Below are 18,277 nucleotides of genomic sequence, written 5' to 3'. Positions count from 1 at the left end.
CAAGCTTATTGTAGTCTGAGCACTGGGGAACAGGGCAAAGATTAAGAACATAAAATACGGAGACTAAGAGACCAGTAAGGGAGTTTGGGAAACAATAGATATATTATTCCTTTGCTTCGTGGCTCCCACCTGTCTTTTCTTTTTATCTGTTCTCTGCTTCAAGGCAGCAGAAACCCATGCAACAACACATTACAAGAGAGAGCTCCGGAGGCCCTAGAACCGTTCACTGATGTCAGATAGTTTCAGCCCTGCGAGAGGTTATGCACTCCACGGCAGCCCCCCAACCAGTAGCCCCAGTGGCAGGTTGTGCCTCTCAGGAATACAGCCCACTTCAGTTGAGCAGAGCCCTGAGTCGGTTGTTTCCTACCATTGCGAACCTGCTAAATGCATTTCTTGTGTCTTCCTTAAACCATCTTGCATCTGCCGACGTGACAAAACCGCTCGTGGGCGTGCATGCTCAGAACTTCAGGGGGGAACTGGATCCTCAAAGGAGCCATCGGGGTCCAACACAGCACAGATAACGGCAGCATTAGTACCATCGTTTCAAAGATTACCTCATAGAAAGAAAAGGGGATTAAAAGAAAAAAAAAAAGGGGGCGTGGGGGGTGGGAACTACTTGCTGTGACGTGAAGCGTGAACTTTCTTGTGAAAAGTAATCAGCACAGAGTAGTTCCTGATTTGGGATGGTAGAAGAATGCTACTAATCGTTTGATACAAAGATATGTCAAAGGATTTAAACATTCTTCAGTCAAAGGTAAGAATAAACTTATTCTTTTGCATGGAAGCTTAATTCCTCTAACATTTTATATGTTAAGATTACATTATATATTTCAGTTGCAGCATGCGATTTTGTATGGCAGCATGAGACACCATCTTGTTTTTCTGAACTGCTTTCATTCTTCATAGTATTTTCCTTGTAATCATTCATTGTGTGTTTGGATTTCTGTCAACTAGATGTACTTGAAAGATTAAGGTTTTTTTTTTCTCAAAATACCAACTGGTATTTTTAAGTGGTAAAGCCAAAAGACTGCAATTGCCTTGTGAACAAGGGACTTTAAAAAAAAAAAATCTCACAAACATTAGTTTTACCAACTACTGCTTTTCAGTGTCGTTTAATTAAAGAGTAAAACTTGAGTCTATCACAACAGTCTTCTGAGGCAGCAAGAATAAAAAACAGTTGAAAGGAATCCTTGTAAAATTTACTAGCGTTCAGTGGAAGTTTCAGTCTGATTTGTCAAATGGAAGGCATTGGCTGTGTCTATTCACTGTCTAGGAAGACACTCCAACCTCGCAAAGCAAACATCTTCACAGTAATCATCCAAACCTGAAGCTTCATAAAACTACCTCTTGCCATCGTCAATATACTCAAAAGAAATGCACCTGAACTACATGCCTTGAGTGTGCACACACATAAACCTCCACGGACATACAAGAGAGTGCATTTTGATACAGGCAGACACGGCATTTAGTGCAGCAGCCGTTTGCTTTGGCCTCACTAAACAGGGAGAGGAAATTCATGTGTCACTGCTCATCTTGAAAAATTTTGAAAAACAGATTAAAGCCAACCTAATATAAAATTTTCTTCCAACTTGTAACACATACAGCAATAATTATTTCAGAATGGATTAAAAAATGCAACATATGGCAAAGGCTACTCTTCTAGTTTTAGTTCCCACCCATCCCCAAAAAACAACAAAACAATTGATCTTGCAAGTAGTAACCAGCTACTTGCCACAGATTTCTTCTCACATTTTAACTAAATGCTAAAAGCTGAAACCATCTAAGGGAAGGGCTTTTACCACACCTTCCCCAGCAGTTCTTTTTAAAGCTAATCAAATTGCAACAAGCAAAACTGAGGAGGGAATGGAGAAAGTGTAAGGACTTCGGTGTCTTGTATGTCCTCCTCAAAATCGACAGCAGCATCGTAACAAACATTGTGGCCCCAAACAGGCAGCGCTGACACTGTTCTGAGGTTAAAAGAGAGTATGAAAAGGTCTTAAACTCCAAGGAAATATACTACAGTATAAATTACTGTACCAGAAGATCTTTGCTTAGATTAACAAGCCGACTGAATTCTCCAAAGAACAGATTTGTAGCTTGCAAGTGATGATGACTTCTTACAAGGAAACAATTCTCTTTTAAATTGTATCTCTGGTCAAGCTCAAAATACATCAGTAAAGTATTTATTTCAGCACATTTTTTGCCTATGTACCTGCCTGATAACTCTTTCGTATTCTCTGCCCTCCCACCCCCAAGTATTAATGAGCTAAATTGGACGTGTACCTCCTGAACTGCTTTGAAGGAACAGCTGAGACTGAGCAAATAGGTTGCTTCACCAGTGCTACATCATTATAAAGCTCTGGGTGCTGAACAGAACTACTTATTTTGTCTTAATAAAAACAAACACTGTGTCTGCACATTCAAACCACTAAAATAAACTAATGAGAGCTAAGGAGTTCTCACAGAAGTGCACGTGCTTTGGGCTGCCCAATTACAGCTCCATTTTGTCTTGGTTCCAACTTAAAAGGAATTGTAAGCACCTTGGAAGACTTGCCCCCATTTAAAAAAAAAAAAAAAAAAAATCATTATTACATTGCTAGCATCAATTGCTAAAAATACCACCTTGTATGTACTAAACTGAACAAGGTTTGGTCCCTTCAGAAAACCGAAGGGGTATGAGCTGAAATTGGCTGATGCTACACGAATTGCTTCAAGGTGATGAGTCCGGCCACCGAACGGTGAGAGGGATGAAAAGCAGAACAGCAGCCACATCTCTTTTTAAAAGGTGTGAGCTGTCGCGCCGGGAGGATTTGATCACTTTTGCTTAACAGTCAACAGAATGATCTAAAATGACGCTTTGACGCTGGACAACCGTTTCCGTTCCCGAGACATGCCGCAGCCCTAATGGAAGCCGCCGAACTGCCTGCAGCTGCCGAACGTGGGCCCGGCCGCCCCGCCGTGCTCCTGCCGGCCGCGCCGCAGGCTGCCAGCCGTCAGCTGAACCGCAGTTACCGCCGAGGCACGGGCCAAAAACGCAAAGAACTAACAAAAAAAAAAAAAAAAAGAAAAAAAAAAAAGAAAAAAAAAGAAAAAAAAAAGAAAAAAAAAAAGAAAAAAAAGAAAAAAAAGAAAAAAAAAGAAAAAAGAAAAAAAAGAAAAAAAGAAAAAAAAAGAAAAAAAAGAAAAAAAGAAAAAAAAAGAAAAAAAAAGAAAAAAGAAAAAAAAAAGAAAAAAAAGAAAAAAAAGAAAAAAAAAGAAAAAAAAAAAGAAAAAAAAAAGAAAAAAAGAAAAAAAAAGAAAAAAAAGAAAAAAAAAGAAAAAAAAAGAAAAAAAAGAAAAAAAAAAGAAAAAAAAAAGAAAAAAAAAAGAAAAAATAAGAAAAAAAGAAAAAAAAAAAGAAAAAAAAAAAAAAAAAAAGAGAAGCATGGCTTCTCTCAGTGAAGTAAGTTACGTTCCAGATCCACCACCAAATTTGTGCTACGCCCCCAGCAAAGTTGTTATTTCACCGGATTAACTGCCACCTTCGTGGCTCATTCCGAAGATCCCACCATTCAAATTAAACTCACGTTTTCTTTACATTAACAGCATTTTATTTCAAAATATATTAACCATTCTGTGCTTACAAAGGACTGCAGTGTGAATACAGTATTAAGTTAAAAGCTTCTTAAACCTGCTACAAAAAACTTTTTTATTAGGAAGAGGACTGGTGCATAAAGTCCACAGTATTTAGTTTAAATACTTCTGCAGTCTACACAAGTACTTCTCAATCTGAACTCACACATTTTGTTCTGCCACAGATGGACACAGGGGTTAGGTTTTCAATATCATACATGCAAAACCTGGTACTGTCCCAGAACCAATGATGGTAACATTAGTTTTGAACACAGTCCCATTCTGAAGTTGTATCATACACTTACAGACAAAATTTGCATCAACAGACAACAGACGTTATTGCTCCAAATCCCCACAGGTTCTGGATAGGAATGCACGTTTCAGAACAACCCGCACTCTGCGATGCCGAAGATCTGCTGTTAGGTTTGAGCAGGGTCTAGCCACTCTGAGGGCCTGATGTCAAAAGTTTTTTTGGGTTTGGATTGGTGAAATTTACCAAAGGGGAGAAAAAAAAAACCTTCCCTCCTCTTCCAACCAAAACATCAAACACTAATTAACATATATATAAATATATAGGTGAAGACCTAACTATTAGTACAAAAAGTTGGTTTCCAACCATCACTAAGGCATAGAAAATTTGCTTTTAAGGTAAAAATCTGAACAAATTGTATGCTTGCAGAATATACCAGTGATGGCACTGGGAACTGAGAACACTGATCTACATGGCCCATAAGTTATAAACAACACAAAAATATTTTTTACTGATACTTCTTGAAAAAGCTTCAGTTTTAGGTTGAGACTAGCAGAAAGGAGGCCACAAATGTGAATTTTGTTTTTCCAACCTTATGGCCTGGATCTCAGTTTTTAAGCTTAATGAACTTCTCTTCTGTGTCTGCTTTTTAGCTTTGTGATGCCTCTTTACATTTAATTTACAGCAATACCATGAAAAGTTAATTCAGCTTTAGATCCTTATTGGATCACTGTATACAACAGTCAAGTGGCAAAACGCGAGGCTAGGAAAAGAAATCAACATTTTTGTTTCAAAACCATCATGCTGAAAAATCTTCAGATACATACATGGATGCTAGAGCACTCCCCCTCTGCCTTTATTAGCTTGCAGATGCATCCTGCTGCAAGCAAACCTGCCCTGCTTCTAACTCAAACCTAGCTTTGGTATCGCCACACAGTGCTATATTCAGAGAATAATCTCTAATTCAGTGCAACAGGAATGACGATCGTCCAGGTCCGTCCACCTGCAGAGCGCATCGAGGATGCGTTTACTTGCCAATTAGCAATTCCTTCCTGAATTGAAACTACTATTTTCAGTATGAACATTCAAGCCAAGCCCTTCAGGTCCTGGATCAATCTCAGAAGAGGATGAAGCAAAACTCTCATATACTAACCCAGACTCAAAACAAGGTACAGACAAGGTGTGGAAGAGGTTAAAGAGACTGAGGAATTGAAGACATAATTCCTGACCTATTAGTTTTGGCAGCTCTTTAGTAGGTATGTGCAAATACTTCCAGGAACAGCAATTTCTTAGCAATGTTTTACCAGATGGAAGAACAGGTTTTCACAACTTTATATTAACTACAACAAAACAGTTCTACCCACCCTACCAGTATTTACTTGGCTCTTCCCCAACCTTTATCAAGTAAACATGAATTCTAGAAAATGTTTTCACTATATACAGGCACTATTTTGTTCTCCGGTATCTTAAAAAAAGATAGGACAAAATTTCATTTTAAGTCTGAATAGGACAGACACTGCTCATATTTATATAATGCTGCATATCAACGTATACATTTACAAGCCCAATGTAGAATCCCTGAATATGCTAATCATTTCTGGCATTTTTTCTGGTTTCAAAATACCAAGTTCATTTTCCACGCTGATTTTTTTTTTTTTTTTTTTTTTTAATTTCCAATTTTATCACTTAAAAGCATTTTTGGAGAATTTTACTATAACGCATTAAGGTATTTTATTAAGTAACAGATAAACAGTTCAAGTTGAAGATCAAGCCTCCCTAACGTTTAAGTTTTAGGCAATTCTAGTTTTGTAGAAATAGAAATAAGAAGGGAATTGCCAAAATATGCTTCACCAAAAAGTGTGAGAAACAGTAAGAAACCCTTTGAAATACAAGCCAAGACAGAGTTCATAAAGACGATGCATCCATGGATTTAAGAGATGCCAGCTGTCACTCGGTAAAGATTATTTAACTGGGAAATCAATTTTCTCTTGTAAAATTGCAAGCTTCAAGGCAAACAACTGCATCTCTAAAAGAATGCTACCTTCATTATTAAAAATTATGAATACTAACTCTAATGCCAACAGCTCTCAGCACTTCTGAAGGAAGTTGTAGCTGTTTCCAGGGGTAGCGTCCATAAAGGTGGCATTATCTGCAGTGGCAAACTTGGGCCAATACAATATAAACACAGTGTTTGAATCAAGGCCACTGTAGGAGCATCTTCTACCACTAACGCAAAGCTATAGGACCTCAGGAGAATAATGGTATTTTCCCATCCTTAGTATATTAGGTCTGTAGGAAAGGCAGCACTCTGCTTTATTCTGTCACCAGTACTATGGATCAGCAACATAGCGATTCTGCTGCTGCTCTTTACCGGGGAAGAATTTTACCCAGTTTTGTACTTTCAGGCCTTCTGAGAAAGTGTTTAACGTTACAGCCATACACCTATTTCAGAAGTTACACTGATACCCACAATGTATAATACTGGAGACAGCATCCAGTTTTCCCTACACAGTATTTTTCCTATTTTGTTTAATTAAACAGATTAAACATTTCCTAATCACTGACAAAATCCACTTATCTTTCTTCCCAAAGTCTTGAAGAGAAGCCACACAGTTCTTGAAACCAGACAAGCTTAAACGTACCCTAGATGAGCTGCAAATACATACCACTGCACATGGAAAACCCAGACTGTTGTCTCCATTATTAGATACGTATCAACTTAATTTCTGAAAAGTGTATATTTTATGTATGACTAGAATGTACAACTTTTTTTCTTTAAAAAAGCAGTCGTTCAAATTAAGTCATTACTGCTCCCAACTGGCCACGGTGCATTTGTGCTGGAAGTCACCAGATTGTAGTAAGGCTGGCAAAATGAATGTGTGCCAGATTCTTGCCCGCTGCACTTTGGTGCTTCATGTGTTCCATCAAGCCAGTATTTACAGTGAGCTGAAGTTAACCTGTTGGGCTGTAAAACTGGCACACGTTCACTTCTGCTAGCTCTGCCCCAGCACAGTAATGTTCAGCTACAGTACAGCAAGGGGAAGAAGGGCTCACTTACTGCAAGAAACAGTTACCACTAGCCCTTTGGCATGACACTTACCTGCAACAAGCCTGATTTGCTAGAAGAGAATAATAAACACCAGCAGGGTTGTGTTTTTGTATTTTACAGTACCATGAGCCCACACTGTCTTCGTTTAACTATAAGCATTCGCTTCTGAATTCTAAATTGTTTTTCTTCAAATTGAATACTAAATATACTAAATACAAGTAAATACCTGCTCCTGGAATGACTGTTACAGTAAAGCTGAAGGCCATCAACTTCTTACTTATAAGCATTATGAAAAAGATGGTCTCTCCTAAGAAAACTGTAGTTTAATGCCACTACAGAAAAGGGTATGTGAGGAGTTCTCCCTCTCTCCTTTTTTTTTTTTTTTTAACTCACAAGCCATCCAAAAGCTTATCCCACAAAGCTGCTGCTTGCTTTTGCAGATGAGGCAATAGAACCAGAAACCGGTACATTACAATGACGAGAAGTCAAAATGACCAGTTTGATTATTTTCGTAATAATGTGAGATTGATCTAAACTAAACTGTTCTTAAAGAGGCCGAGTCTTCTCAAAAAATTATATATGTTGTTAAATATGCAAGGACAAGTTCTTCTATTTATACTGGTAATTAGATGCTAAAGACAAACCCTAAATAATCAAGGTACACTTTTTCATAAGGTGGCGCTTTCTTTGTTCTGCTTTTTGGTTTTGTTTGTTTTTGGTTTTGTTTTTTTTTTTAAACATCGTGAAATTAAGTGAATATTTCATATTGTAAGAAGGTATTACTGGAGGTTTTGTTTCTTCTTTTCTTTCTGGCAGTAAACTGTTACTGTACCACCCAACTGGTTCCTCAATCAGGCATGGCACACAGCATGAGCTCCTTGAGCTACATTTCCTGAGATTATAGGTGGTTCTTCATGGCAAGTCTTAGCTGAATTCGGAACAGTAAGTATCAATACGAAGCCTCATTTCAAAGGAGGGCAAACTAACTAAAGACTACATCAGATAGGAATTCTCTATACAAAATGTTTCCTCTTCATGTTGGGAAAGGAACATTTCAAAATAGCAACATATCTTCTCAGCTGATTTACCAATTTGCCATCATTGAAGATAACTGTCTGAAATATAATTTTAATCTTCACAGCAGAGAACCTTCTTTGATCTAAGGAGGTCAGGTGAGGGGGGAGGGAGAAGAAGAAAACAAAAACAGAATAATGCTTTATAATGACTCTTTAAAATGACTATGTTGAGTACCATAGGAATCTGAAAGATTGTCTCAGAAATAACTGGGATAACCAGTGTGGAAAACAGAAATGTCTTGAGCAGTGAGCAAAGAGCAATGGAAAACTGGAAATACATTTATGATGCGTCTGTCTTTCTAGCAATTTTTTTTAAATACTGTCTACAAGAACCTATAGTAAGAACACAACATTTCAGTGCAAAACTGTGACCTAAAAAAAAGTCATACAATAAAGAATTTTCCCAAGTATCACTATGGTCTCATTCAAGCATGTTAGAATGTTGCAGGAATACTTAGGGACAGCCTCAGCTTCTTTGTCATCCTCCACCCCAGCCAGCAACAGCTCTGAAAGGGTGTTTCATTAAAGATTTTGTAAGCCACCAAATCAAGGATATAAAAACACAGGATAGTTACTTAATTCAAACAATACACCCTTCCTATTCAATTAATTAGAATTGATGCGTAGGTCTTTCAGAATTTAAAAAATTAAATACGACACTTCCATGTATCAATGAACTTGAGTCAAAACACTAAATTAAGCCTGAGTCTGACCTCCAAACACATTCCTGCAAGTTTGCAAGTATAAAACCAGCATATTCTAACCCCCCCATTTAAGCATACAGTTTCATTTGTAAAAGTGCAGCAGTTAAGTTTGAGAATCTGATAAGTAGGCTATTTGTGTCTTAATAGGCAGCCTGTTTATTGCAAGCCTAGAGCAGGACTTTCTTGCTTCGTAAGCATCAGAGTACTTTCCAAACACTTGCTATGGCAATGCATTTTTAGAAACAATGTAAAAATACATGCAATGTCATGAAATTAAGAGCCTTCCAAATCTATCAGCACATCTGCAGCTCGAGTAAAACAAACATTTACCTTATCGAGAGCTGTCTGTACACAAATCTTAAATATCCTTATCCCTAGATAAGAACAGATTTTTGTTCCAACAGTTGCATTACTGTCAACAATAAATGCAAGGCATGCCTGTATTTTGTATAACTCATTATCAATCAAATTCTGAAATAAATTCAAAAGTTACTAGAAACTGAAAGGTGGTTCTTTGGTTAAGCATGTGTATCTGCTACTTTGTACCCAGGGCCTCGCCGTATTTGTGGAAAAGCTGTTCAAGTATGAAATTTCTACCAAAAACACCACTTCCTATTTAGAAAAAGGATCCATTTACAAAGATCCGTCGTGTCAAACATTTCAGCAATCAATACAAAAGGCCTTAAATGTCACCATAACTGCAGCTTAAGCAAAATCACATATGGAAGGAAAGCACTAGAGGAGTTTGATGCTGTGACCTAGGCAACACACCATTTCAGGAATTTAAGAACTCCGTTTATTATATTAAGATATATCTTAGTATATTAAGATATGTAAGATACATCTTCTTATGATATTTGGCCAGAGGCTTACAGAGAAAAAAAAAAACAAACTAAAATAAAGCAAAACCCATGCTCTCTCCCCTTCCTTTTCAGAAATAAATTTGTTTGAAAAGTTAACTTAACTCAGCCACAGCATTTGAAAGCCAACATTAAACAATCCCCATTCAAATTCTTCCTATTACTGGAAGCAGACATGACAATCATGCATTACCTCTGCCTGAAAACACTTAAGGCCTTTGATTAAATTTAGTTGACAAGATGACTCCACTAGGACGGTGGGTAAACAGCAAAACACTATCAGATTTCACTGCAAATGAGAGCACGATTTAAACTATTTAGACAAGGCCTCCTATCTCAATATGAGGAAAACCCTCATTTAACAATCTGCATGTCTACTAATTTCAGGAATTTACTAGAAATACCAGTCTCCAACAACATTAAATTTCAGTGCATGTAAGAGTCTTACGTGTTATTACGAGTTACAGATGATGGTCAAAGCCTCTAAAGAAATACTTTGAGGAGCAGCAAATAGTTACAGTCTACTTTCATTTAACAGTGAGTGGTTTACACCCTTCTTGCCACCAGATTAACGGAGAACAAATATTTTGGAATTAGCTTTCTTTAAAGCTACTACAATTGAATAACACAACCCAATAGATAAAATCCAAGTTAGTAATTTCAGAAGATAATGACTCCAGTGGATATACCTGTCCTCTTAATTAATCTTTTTATGAGGACAGAAGTTCTTCAAGGTCTTCAACAAGGCAGCTGAACCGTGTGTTAGTATGCAAAGCCATGGGAAGTAGACATCGTGTCCTGAAGAGGCAAAGTGCACAATAATGTAAGGCCAGCAGATGTTGGAGAAGTGGTTTCTCCTAAAACCCAAGCTATGCTTCACTGTGAGCTGCCCCTAGGCACAGCTGGAAAGGGACAGAAGGCCATGGCTGTTGTGAACTCGACAGAAGATAGCAATTTTCTCATGTTGAACAGGTGCAGCACGGCACCTTCATCATTCTGCAGACATTTTCGTCTCCTCAGGACTCTCTCTAGATGACCTGGGGGGACAAGGGAAAACAAATAAAAATAAAAGGAAAAAAAAGACAGACTAATAAATATCTAGTTTCCTACAAATTAAGCAGGAAACAAACACACATGCAGATTTTTGTGCATAATGTGGGAAGCTCTATCTATGGCATATACAGAAAGTCTTGGAACATAACTTCTACAAGTCAGAGTCTACCGACAGGCCCAATTAGTGGTTTTTCTCCTAAATTACTCATATGAAAGATGACAACATTATTCATGTGAATGAAGCAAAGGATTATTTCTGACAAGCGCAGAATCCTCCTTAAGATATACGTATAATGAGCTAACCTATATAATTGAACAAGACAGTAGAGACATTAAAATGGCTACTGTCATTAATAACTTCATAACGAGATTTCCAACTCTAAGTATTCAATTAGGAGTTTATTCATCCCATTCCTTAACTGTACAGTTTAAAGATACATTTCTATATTCCATGTTTGGTAACTTCAATAAAGAGGTTAATCAAGATCATACTTTTAATGGAATATTGGCATATTAATGTTATATCATTTTTTTAAATTCAAGCATGTTTACATTTTGCAGTATTGTACACACAGAAATTTGCAGGCAGGCCCCTTGTTAAGGACAATGAACACTGTCTACTAGATATCCATGAATAATTGTTTAAGCACAGTAAAAAGGATGTTCAATTGTCTCCTAGCACAACGGCAACATATAAATTATAAGATACAAAGGTATTATCAGTGAATTTTCTGAAAGAGCCTTCTGTAAACAAACATTTCAAGTTTACAAGTTCCAGTGAGTATTTTATTTGATCATCATTTTTATTTCTAGAAAATACAATAGCTGAATCCTCTTCAAATACTTCAATACACGCACACTCTTATATAAAACTCACATATAAAACACATGCATGCGTTCTCTGTACCTGTGCATACATACATTGCTCCATGTAAAAACATAATGCACACCTGTAAGACATTTATAACTTACCGATAAATCTGTAATGGCCACGCTGCTTGTGATGGAGTGGGCACTGAGTTTGTTGGACTCACCAACATGGCACTATATATGTTGGAAGCAACCACCAGTATACAAAGTAGAATTGGTCCTATGATGGCTCCTTCCAGTCCCAGGTAATATGCTCCACCAGCTACTGCAAGACCTGTCAGGTAAGGATGACCACCTCTGGAATTATGGAACAAGCAGAATAAAATTAAATTAAGAACAACAAACAATACTATCAATGATGAAATGTGAATTAATCATGAAGTTTTATTAAGCATAGAAAATGACATAGCTAGCTATAGATACTCATATTTACACTATAAACTGCTGTTTGAATGACTGCAGAAATATTCCAAGATGTACTCTACGCTACATTCGCACAAGAGATCAAATAATGTCTTGCAGCATGTAATGCTGGTAATACCCACAATGAAGTAGCTTCTTTATAGACATCTGCTGAAGAATGCCTGAAGGAGTTAGTGGCAAAAACATTTCCATTTTGAAAATGGAAAGATGATTGATTACAAAGACTGTTCATGCTTTATGGTCAAGAATTGTTAAATTTTAAGACAACTAGCAACATGTACTATGAGCGACCCTGAGCAAAGACATTAATTTGCATGATGACAGCAACTTGCACTGCATCTTTCAAAGAACAGTTAGCATAGATTCTTATAATAAGTAGTCATGTCTGCTCATTTTGTTGTAAAACCTCTCAGTGAGTGTTCGTTATCATTAGCTTTTAATGTTTTCATATGAAAAACAAAACTAGATTTTTATAAACATATTAATATTCACTGGAAAGTTGGAGCCAATGGACCTTTTGATAAGAGCTATTATAGCAGTAAGCCAGCCACGCTGGTTTTCTTTTCCATGTTTCAGTTCAGGTGCACAACAAGAATCCTATCGACAGCACTTACACAAAACCTGCTCATCATGCTTAATCTTCATAGCTAAAATAATGATGGCAATATGGAATTATGTAAGAAAAGCTACAGCTGAAACTTAGCACCCAATTTTCAGAAAGTTGCTCTAAATTCTGAGTGTAATGGAGTGAAAATTAGTCACTTTAGAGCTCCAGCAATTTCTGCCAGGGTTCTGCTACTGTCCTGACTTCTACCCAACTCCCACATTGCTAGTCTTTGCCTTCATCACAACTGTGTGCAGAGTGACACCATGAAGCACTGCCTGTTACATCACAGACACCTCAATCATGCCTTACCTAGATCAAATTTAACCTCCTGGTAGGACCCCATTGTTTTTCTGAGGGGACAGACGACAAAGTTTTATGTTTCTCCAACAGCAGACACACGGTTCATTTCTAAACCTTTCAAAACTTCAAATATTTTTTTTCCAGCATTTGGTATCAGTTTAAATATTCTTCTGGCTAGTTTGCCAAATTAAACAACAGATCACCTGATGAAACAGGACTACAGTATAAATGTAATGCATTTGGAAAACCCTGCATAACCTAATTAAATCTATATGAAATAGCTATAATCTAATTTGCAAGACAGCATAATGCTTACTGTTCTATTAAATGGGAATACAATTTTGCTCCACTGTCAGAGAATCTATTCCTGCCACATATATCTTCTGGACAGTAAACAGAGCCTGCATCCCCTACAGTCTAAAAATGTATTCTAATAAGCAGAATAATTATTGGCTGGTTAAATAGCTACTAGCCTTAAATTTATCCATGATTTATTTTTGGAAAAAAATCGTAATTTGATTGTACTTCATCTGTTAGCTTTAATTAATGAAAAATAACTAGTGCCACAGTCTATGAAAATTATTATTAATATTGTGCATATTATCATTAGGTTCTCTCTCTTCAGTGCAATTATATTTGGTGTACAAAAACATTAATTTCTAACTTAATGACCTTATTCTACATTAACTACTATAATAAAAATCAGCACAAACGAGGGACTTGTACCAGAATGTAACGAAGTCTGGACCATGAAGTCTTCAATCCAGTTTTACCGGGATTGTTTCTGATGATCAAGACTGAAGCAATAACTAGGAATACAACTTTGTATCTATATTGTACATGGTTATGACCATGTCTTGCACATAGGAAACCTGACAGTTCATATCTCTGCCAGCTCTGTTAAACAGTGCTGCTTCATCTTCTAGTCTGATTTGCATAAAGGGATTCACTAGACATTTCACAGCAGCAGAAAATGGGAGTGGACATTTCAGCTGCATTCCAGATACAACTGCAAACGCTGACTTTGTCTCCGCACTTTGGAGTTTGTTTCTCTGTGTACAAAGCTGAAACCAGGAAACATTTCAAGTCAATAGGGGCAGCCACGCACCTAGCAAGGTTCTTCAATAAATCCGTGCTTGACTCCCACAACAGGAAGAGAGCACTGGCTACTGTCTCCGTAGAAGCCTATCTCCAGTTTTGCTATTTCGTCTGTCTCAGCACACCGAAAGATCAATCCGTAATGGTGACACAACACAAAGACTGGCTCCAAAAAAAATCCTCAAAATTCTCACGACCCATTCTGAAAAATTAAATTATTTTTTTCAGGTCCTTAACTAGCTCATGGATTTCTTGTTTGTTCTGCAGCATCACTTGGAGTTAGGTGATAGAAAGGAAAATGCTAGACATCTATAGTCAGTGATTAGATAAACAGCAAAGGTATTCTTAGAATTACTTTATCAAACGAAACAGTTGATTGTGCTGACTTTAAGATGAAGACTGAGACCTCCGCAGTGACAAAGTTCACAGAAAAGAGGCCCATGACAGTAAAGGCACTTAGGCCAGTAAGACTTCCCACTGTGAGGTGGTATCACTACACCAGCTCCTATGCTTGAAGATACTGTTTCTGCACGCTTCAGAAAAGTAAGTTTAAAGGCGTCAACAATCGTTAAGCATTTTTACAACACTAACTTCGAAAGTCTACAATGTACTTACCCTGATATATCTGAATAAATTGCCGTATCTACAAAATAGGTTGGCAAGAGATGAAAAACCAACAGCAAAATGGCTTTGCAGCCCTGCCCTTGCACAAGCCACAAATCTAGGACTGCAGGGATGGCTGCCCAGTACGTTCCCAGAAATGGCACTGCTCCAAGGATTGCTGCTAATGCTAGAGCACACAGAAACAGAGGTGAGAAAAAGACCAGAGAAACATATTTTACAAATATATTTACAGTTAAATTCTGACACTTTTGCCATACCAGTAGTCCCACTTTTATCAACTGTTATAAATGAGACACTGAAGAAGGGCCACATAAGGTTGTTGGTGTTTTATAGCTGTGGTTTAGGAAAAAAAGAAAATTATATTCCCCATACAGAAAAGCTTCACCAACTGTCACTCAAAGAGTTACTTCCAAAAGAGGCACCAATTCAGAAAAAATTAACCTTATACCAATCATGCACATTTCAAACTTTTACATAACTACCAATTAGCAACTGTGCGCAAGAAAGTACACAAGCAGAAGTCTCACTGTAACTTACTGGATCTCCTGCAGTCACCATAATAATGTACGTAGTACTGTGAGAAACCAAATATAAAATCCATGACTTATGTATCTCTGCATGCATACATGTACACAGAGGCATACACCCTTCTGATGTTACAAATACCCCTTGTAATCTAAAGTGAGGCAGTACTGCTGTCATTCTAATTTAATGCAACAGCAGTGAACATAATTACATTTTTTTTCTTGGTTTTAATCTTATTTATCACAAAGCAAAAATTTTTAAGATATTGCATGTGGCTGAAAGAAAAAGAACGACTACCTTTTAAGTAGGTCTAACAACAACCAATGCCTTTAAGGTAGTTGTACTCTATAATACAGATATTTCCTATTACATTGGCTTTTGTTGCTTTACAGCTTCCCCTTTTGTTTCCCCATACATGAAGGTACAACGTGTTTAAAATTACTATTATTATTACTATTTTTAGGGGAAGAGAGGCAGAAGAGGAACAGAGAAGACGACTTTCCAGTGAAAACTGTTCAGCCATTTCCAAAGCTAAGATTAAAGAATAACAGAAAACCAGAGGCTGGTAAGAGAGTCAGGGAACAGTACTGAGAATAAGCAGCATGCCTCTATTGTGCATTTTCATGATACCACATCTTCCTGCATTTAGGCATCTTGAGAAATCAGCACCTGCCAACCATGGTAGAAACAAAAGCCAAGGCAGGCAGAATTAAGTTAAAACCTGTAAAGACTTGGAGTGAATAGAAGGGAGAAAGAATTACATCCAGCAAAAGAAACAGAATTAAAATAGCGGGGAGGGGATGTGTTGTGAAAACAGAAAAAGGCAAGACTCAGAGGTAAGACAGCAATCAGGGACTTCTCTCCATGTTACCCATGGCCATTTTCTAAAAATAACTTCAAAAATAATCTTATCAGCAACATTTAACCCTGCTGATCTTTTACAATAAATCATTATTTAATATTATCTATACACAGTTTGTAATTGTTCAAATTCTTACCAGATGGTATGAAGACTATGTTAATCCCAAATATAGTGTGAGTCAGCCAAGTGTAGAGTCCATAGAACCCAGCCATTTTGAGGGAAGCATCAAACACACCTCTAAAACAATCAAAGAAGCTCTGTTAAACTTTATTTGCAATAGGATTCTGGGAACTATAAAGATATACAAACTCTACTCTGAAAAACTGCAAACCCATGAGTACCACAAATACCATAACTCAAAACGCAACACTGAACCTTTTATGCATTTGTTCCCTATGAAAGGAATAAGCATCTATCACATCTGTCATTTAAGACATTTAGACACAAAACCCCCACACTGTTCTTTACTGTACAATGGATTCCAGGGATAAACTCCTTGACAGAACTGCACAAGCATGAGACCACATACCCTATCAAAAATAACCTTTTATCTATGACCGATCAATGTACAAACTACTTTTTCTTTGCCCTTTTCCACTTCTATTTGTTCATTCAGTTTCCTCAACTGCTTAAATTTCTGCACCTGCTGCTCACTCCCATCGGATTAAAACCACCGGTCCGTGAGGTGAAATAGGCTGCTTAAACTCTTACTTTCCTACATATGTACATGACTTTCCAGATGAAAAGAACTGAGCACCTCATACTCACTACTGGATTTTAGCCTCAGTATCTTTATATTCTCAGATTTTAGGTTGCTTACTAGGTTACATTGCTAAAATACAAATACAAAGTCTGGTGATCTAATTCAATCCTGCTGAATCTACATCCAGCACTCTGGCCACAAAACAAAGTTCTCCTCTCTTAAGTGTGACCACAGCTTCATGAGACAGCAAACAGGCACCTAAGTGCTCTATCATTTTTACAGAATTAGGGCACTTACACATGTGGAGCATCCTATAGCTGAACTGAAAACCCGTGCCTTAGGACTACAGTCACAAAAATTATACTCTAAAACTGGTATCTCACCATTGTACTATGCCAGTTTTTCACCTGTATTTAAGAAAGGCATGAATTTTCCTTAAAGCACCGTTTTAGCTTGGATGTAAGTAACCGAACTATCCCTGAGTTTCTCTCCTCAGAACAGTCCTAACAGTTACAGCGTGGCAGAAGTAGTGGCACACACACCCTCTTAGCAAAGATAAATGCAAACTTCGCTAATGTTAACTTCCCATTTTACATTTTATGGTTTTCGTTACACTGCTTGTGTGTCTGTAGTCTTGGGAACTCTGTCAGGAGGACAGGAAGATATGCAATGGAAATCATGGAGCCAGTTGATTAGTGGAAAGGTTTTCATGGCACTTTGAAGAGGAACAGTCTGCACGTAAAATGGCCCTTTCTGAAACTAAAGCCTCTAAGTGCAGTTTCTTTCCTCTGTTGAGTCAATAAAGCCTTCTAGAAAAGAAATCTTCTCTGCTATTAAACTACTGGGTAGAATCTTCTCTTCTGAACTACCAGTAAGAATTCCAAGACTCCCAGTTTTTGCTTCTTTGGGCACTGCCCTCATTGTTATTTCCATGAACAGTTGGAATAATTTTGCCCTCCTTTCCCACCTAAAAGCATGCACAAATTCCCAAATGACTGCTGATCCAAAACTATCTCATCTAAAATCACTCACTGGAAGTTATGAGCGCATAATAAATTTTGCACATCAACAATGTTCAAAATGTGAGATTCTCTGAACAGAGAACTAGGACCAGCTGTTGTCAGTCGTTTTTCCCCCCAGAAGAGGGTAAGGGAAAAATACAGAAAAAAGCAAGCTTTAAAGAATGACCTGAAGTAACAAATCCAACCCTTGACAGACAAATATTATGTGGTGCGTGAAGAAGGGGAAGGAATATTTACAAATATGTGGTGGCCTCAGTGAAAAGAGCCTGAATACTTCACAGTTTAGATGAACTTCTGTAACATTGAAATGAAAAATCACAGACCAAAATATACAGAATCTACAGATTGTTAAGAGTGAAATACTCACCTGTGTTCCAGTTATAAGAAAAGTAAGTTTCTGGTAAAAAAAAAATTTGTCAAGGAGGAGAAAAGACCTCCAAACCAAAACCACAGTAAGAAAGCTAACTGTGAGTCTGCATCAAAAATTCAAGATGTTTACATACTTTAGCTACTGAAAAGTCTTATTTTTTTTTTTTGCAGTTTCTGTGACATTCAATTCATGCTTGCTCTTTCACAGCATATCAGAGGAGTGTAGCATTTTTGTAACAAGAACCTGTTTATTAATTGAAACTGATTCTG

The 18,277-nt window shown here is 37.3% G+C and overlaps 1 protein-coding gene across 1 annotated transcript in view; it reads right to left on the bottom strand.

Annotated features, from left to right (window-relative positions):
• Positions 1 to 3,567: 3,567 nt before the first annotated feature.
• Positions 3,568 to 18,277, bottom strand: part of TMEM245 (transmembrane protein 245) — a 90,388-nt gene continuing 75,678 nt past the window's right edge. Inside the window, exons 15-18 of the mRNA XM_032989015.2 lie at positions 16,050 to 16,150; positions 14,518 to 14,692; positions 11,577 to 11,771; positions 3,568 to 10,588 (exon numbers count right to left, since the gene is read on the bottom strand). Coding sequence (XP_032844906.2) covers positions 10,543 to 10,588; positions 11,577 to 11,771; positions 14,518 to 14,692; positions 16,050 to 16,150 — 517 coding nt within the window. The 3' untranslated portion in view covers positions 3,568 to 10,542. The remainder of the gene's footprint in view (positions 10,589 to 11,576; positions 11,772 to 14,517; positions 14,693 to 16,049; positions 16,151 to 18,277) is intronic.

Source organism: Tyto alba, unplaced genomic scaffold (genome assembly GCF_018691265.1).
Source record: "Tyto alba isolate M040663 unplaced genomic scaffold, T.alba_DEE_v4.0 Super-Scaffold_27, whole genome shotgun sequence".
NCBI classification, from domain to species: domain Eukaryota; kingdom Metazoa; phylum Chordata; class Aves; order Strigiformes; family Tytonidae; genus Tyto; species Tyto alba.
Note: the sequence above shows the minus strand (reverse complement) of the source record. Positions and strands in the feature narration are given on the sequence as shown.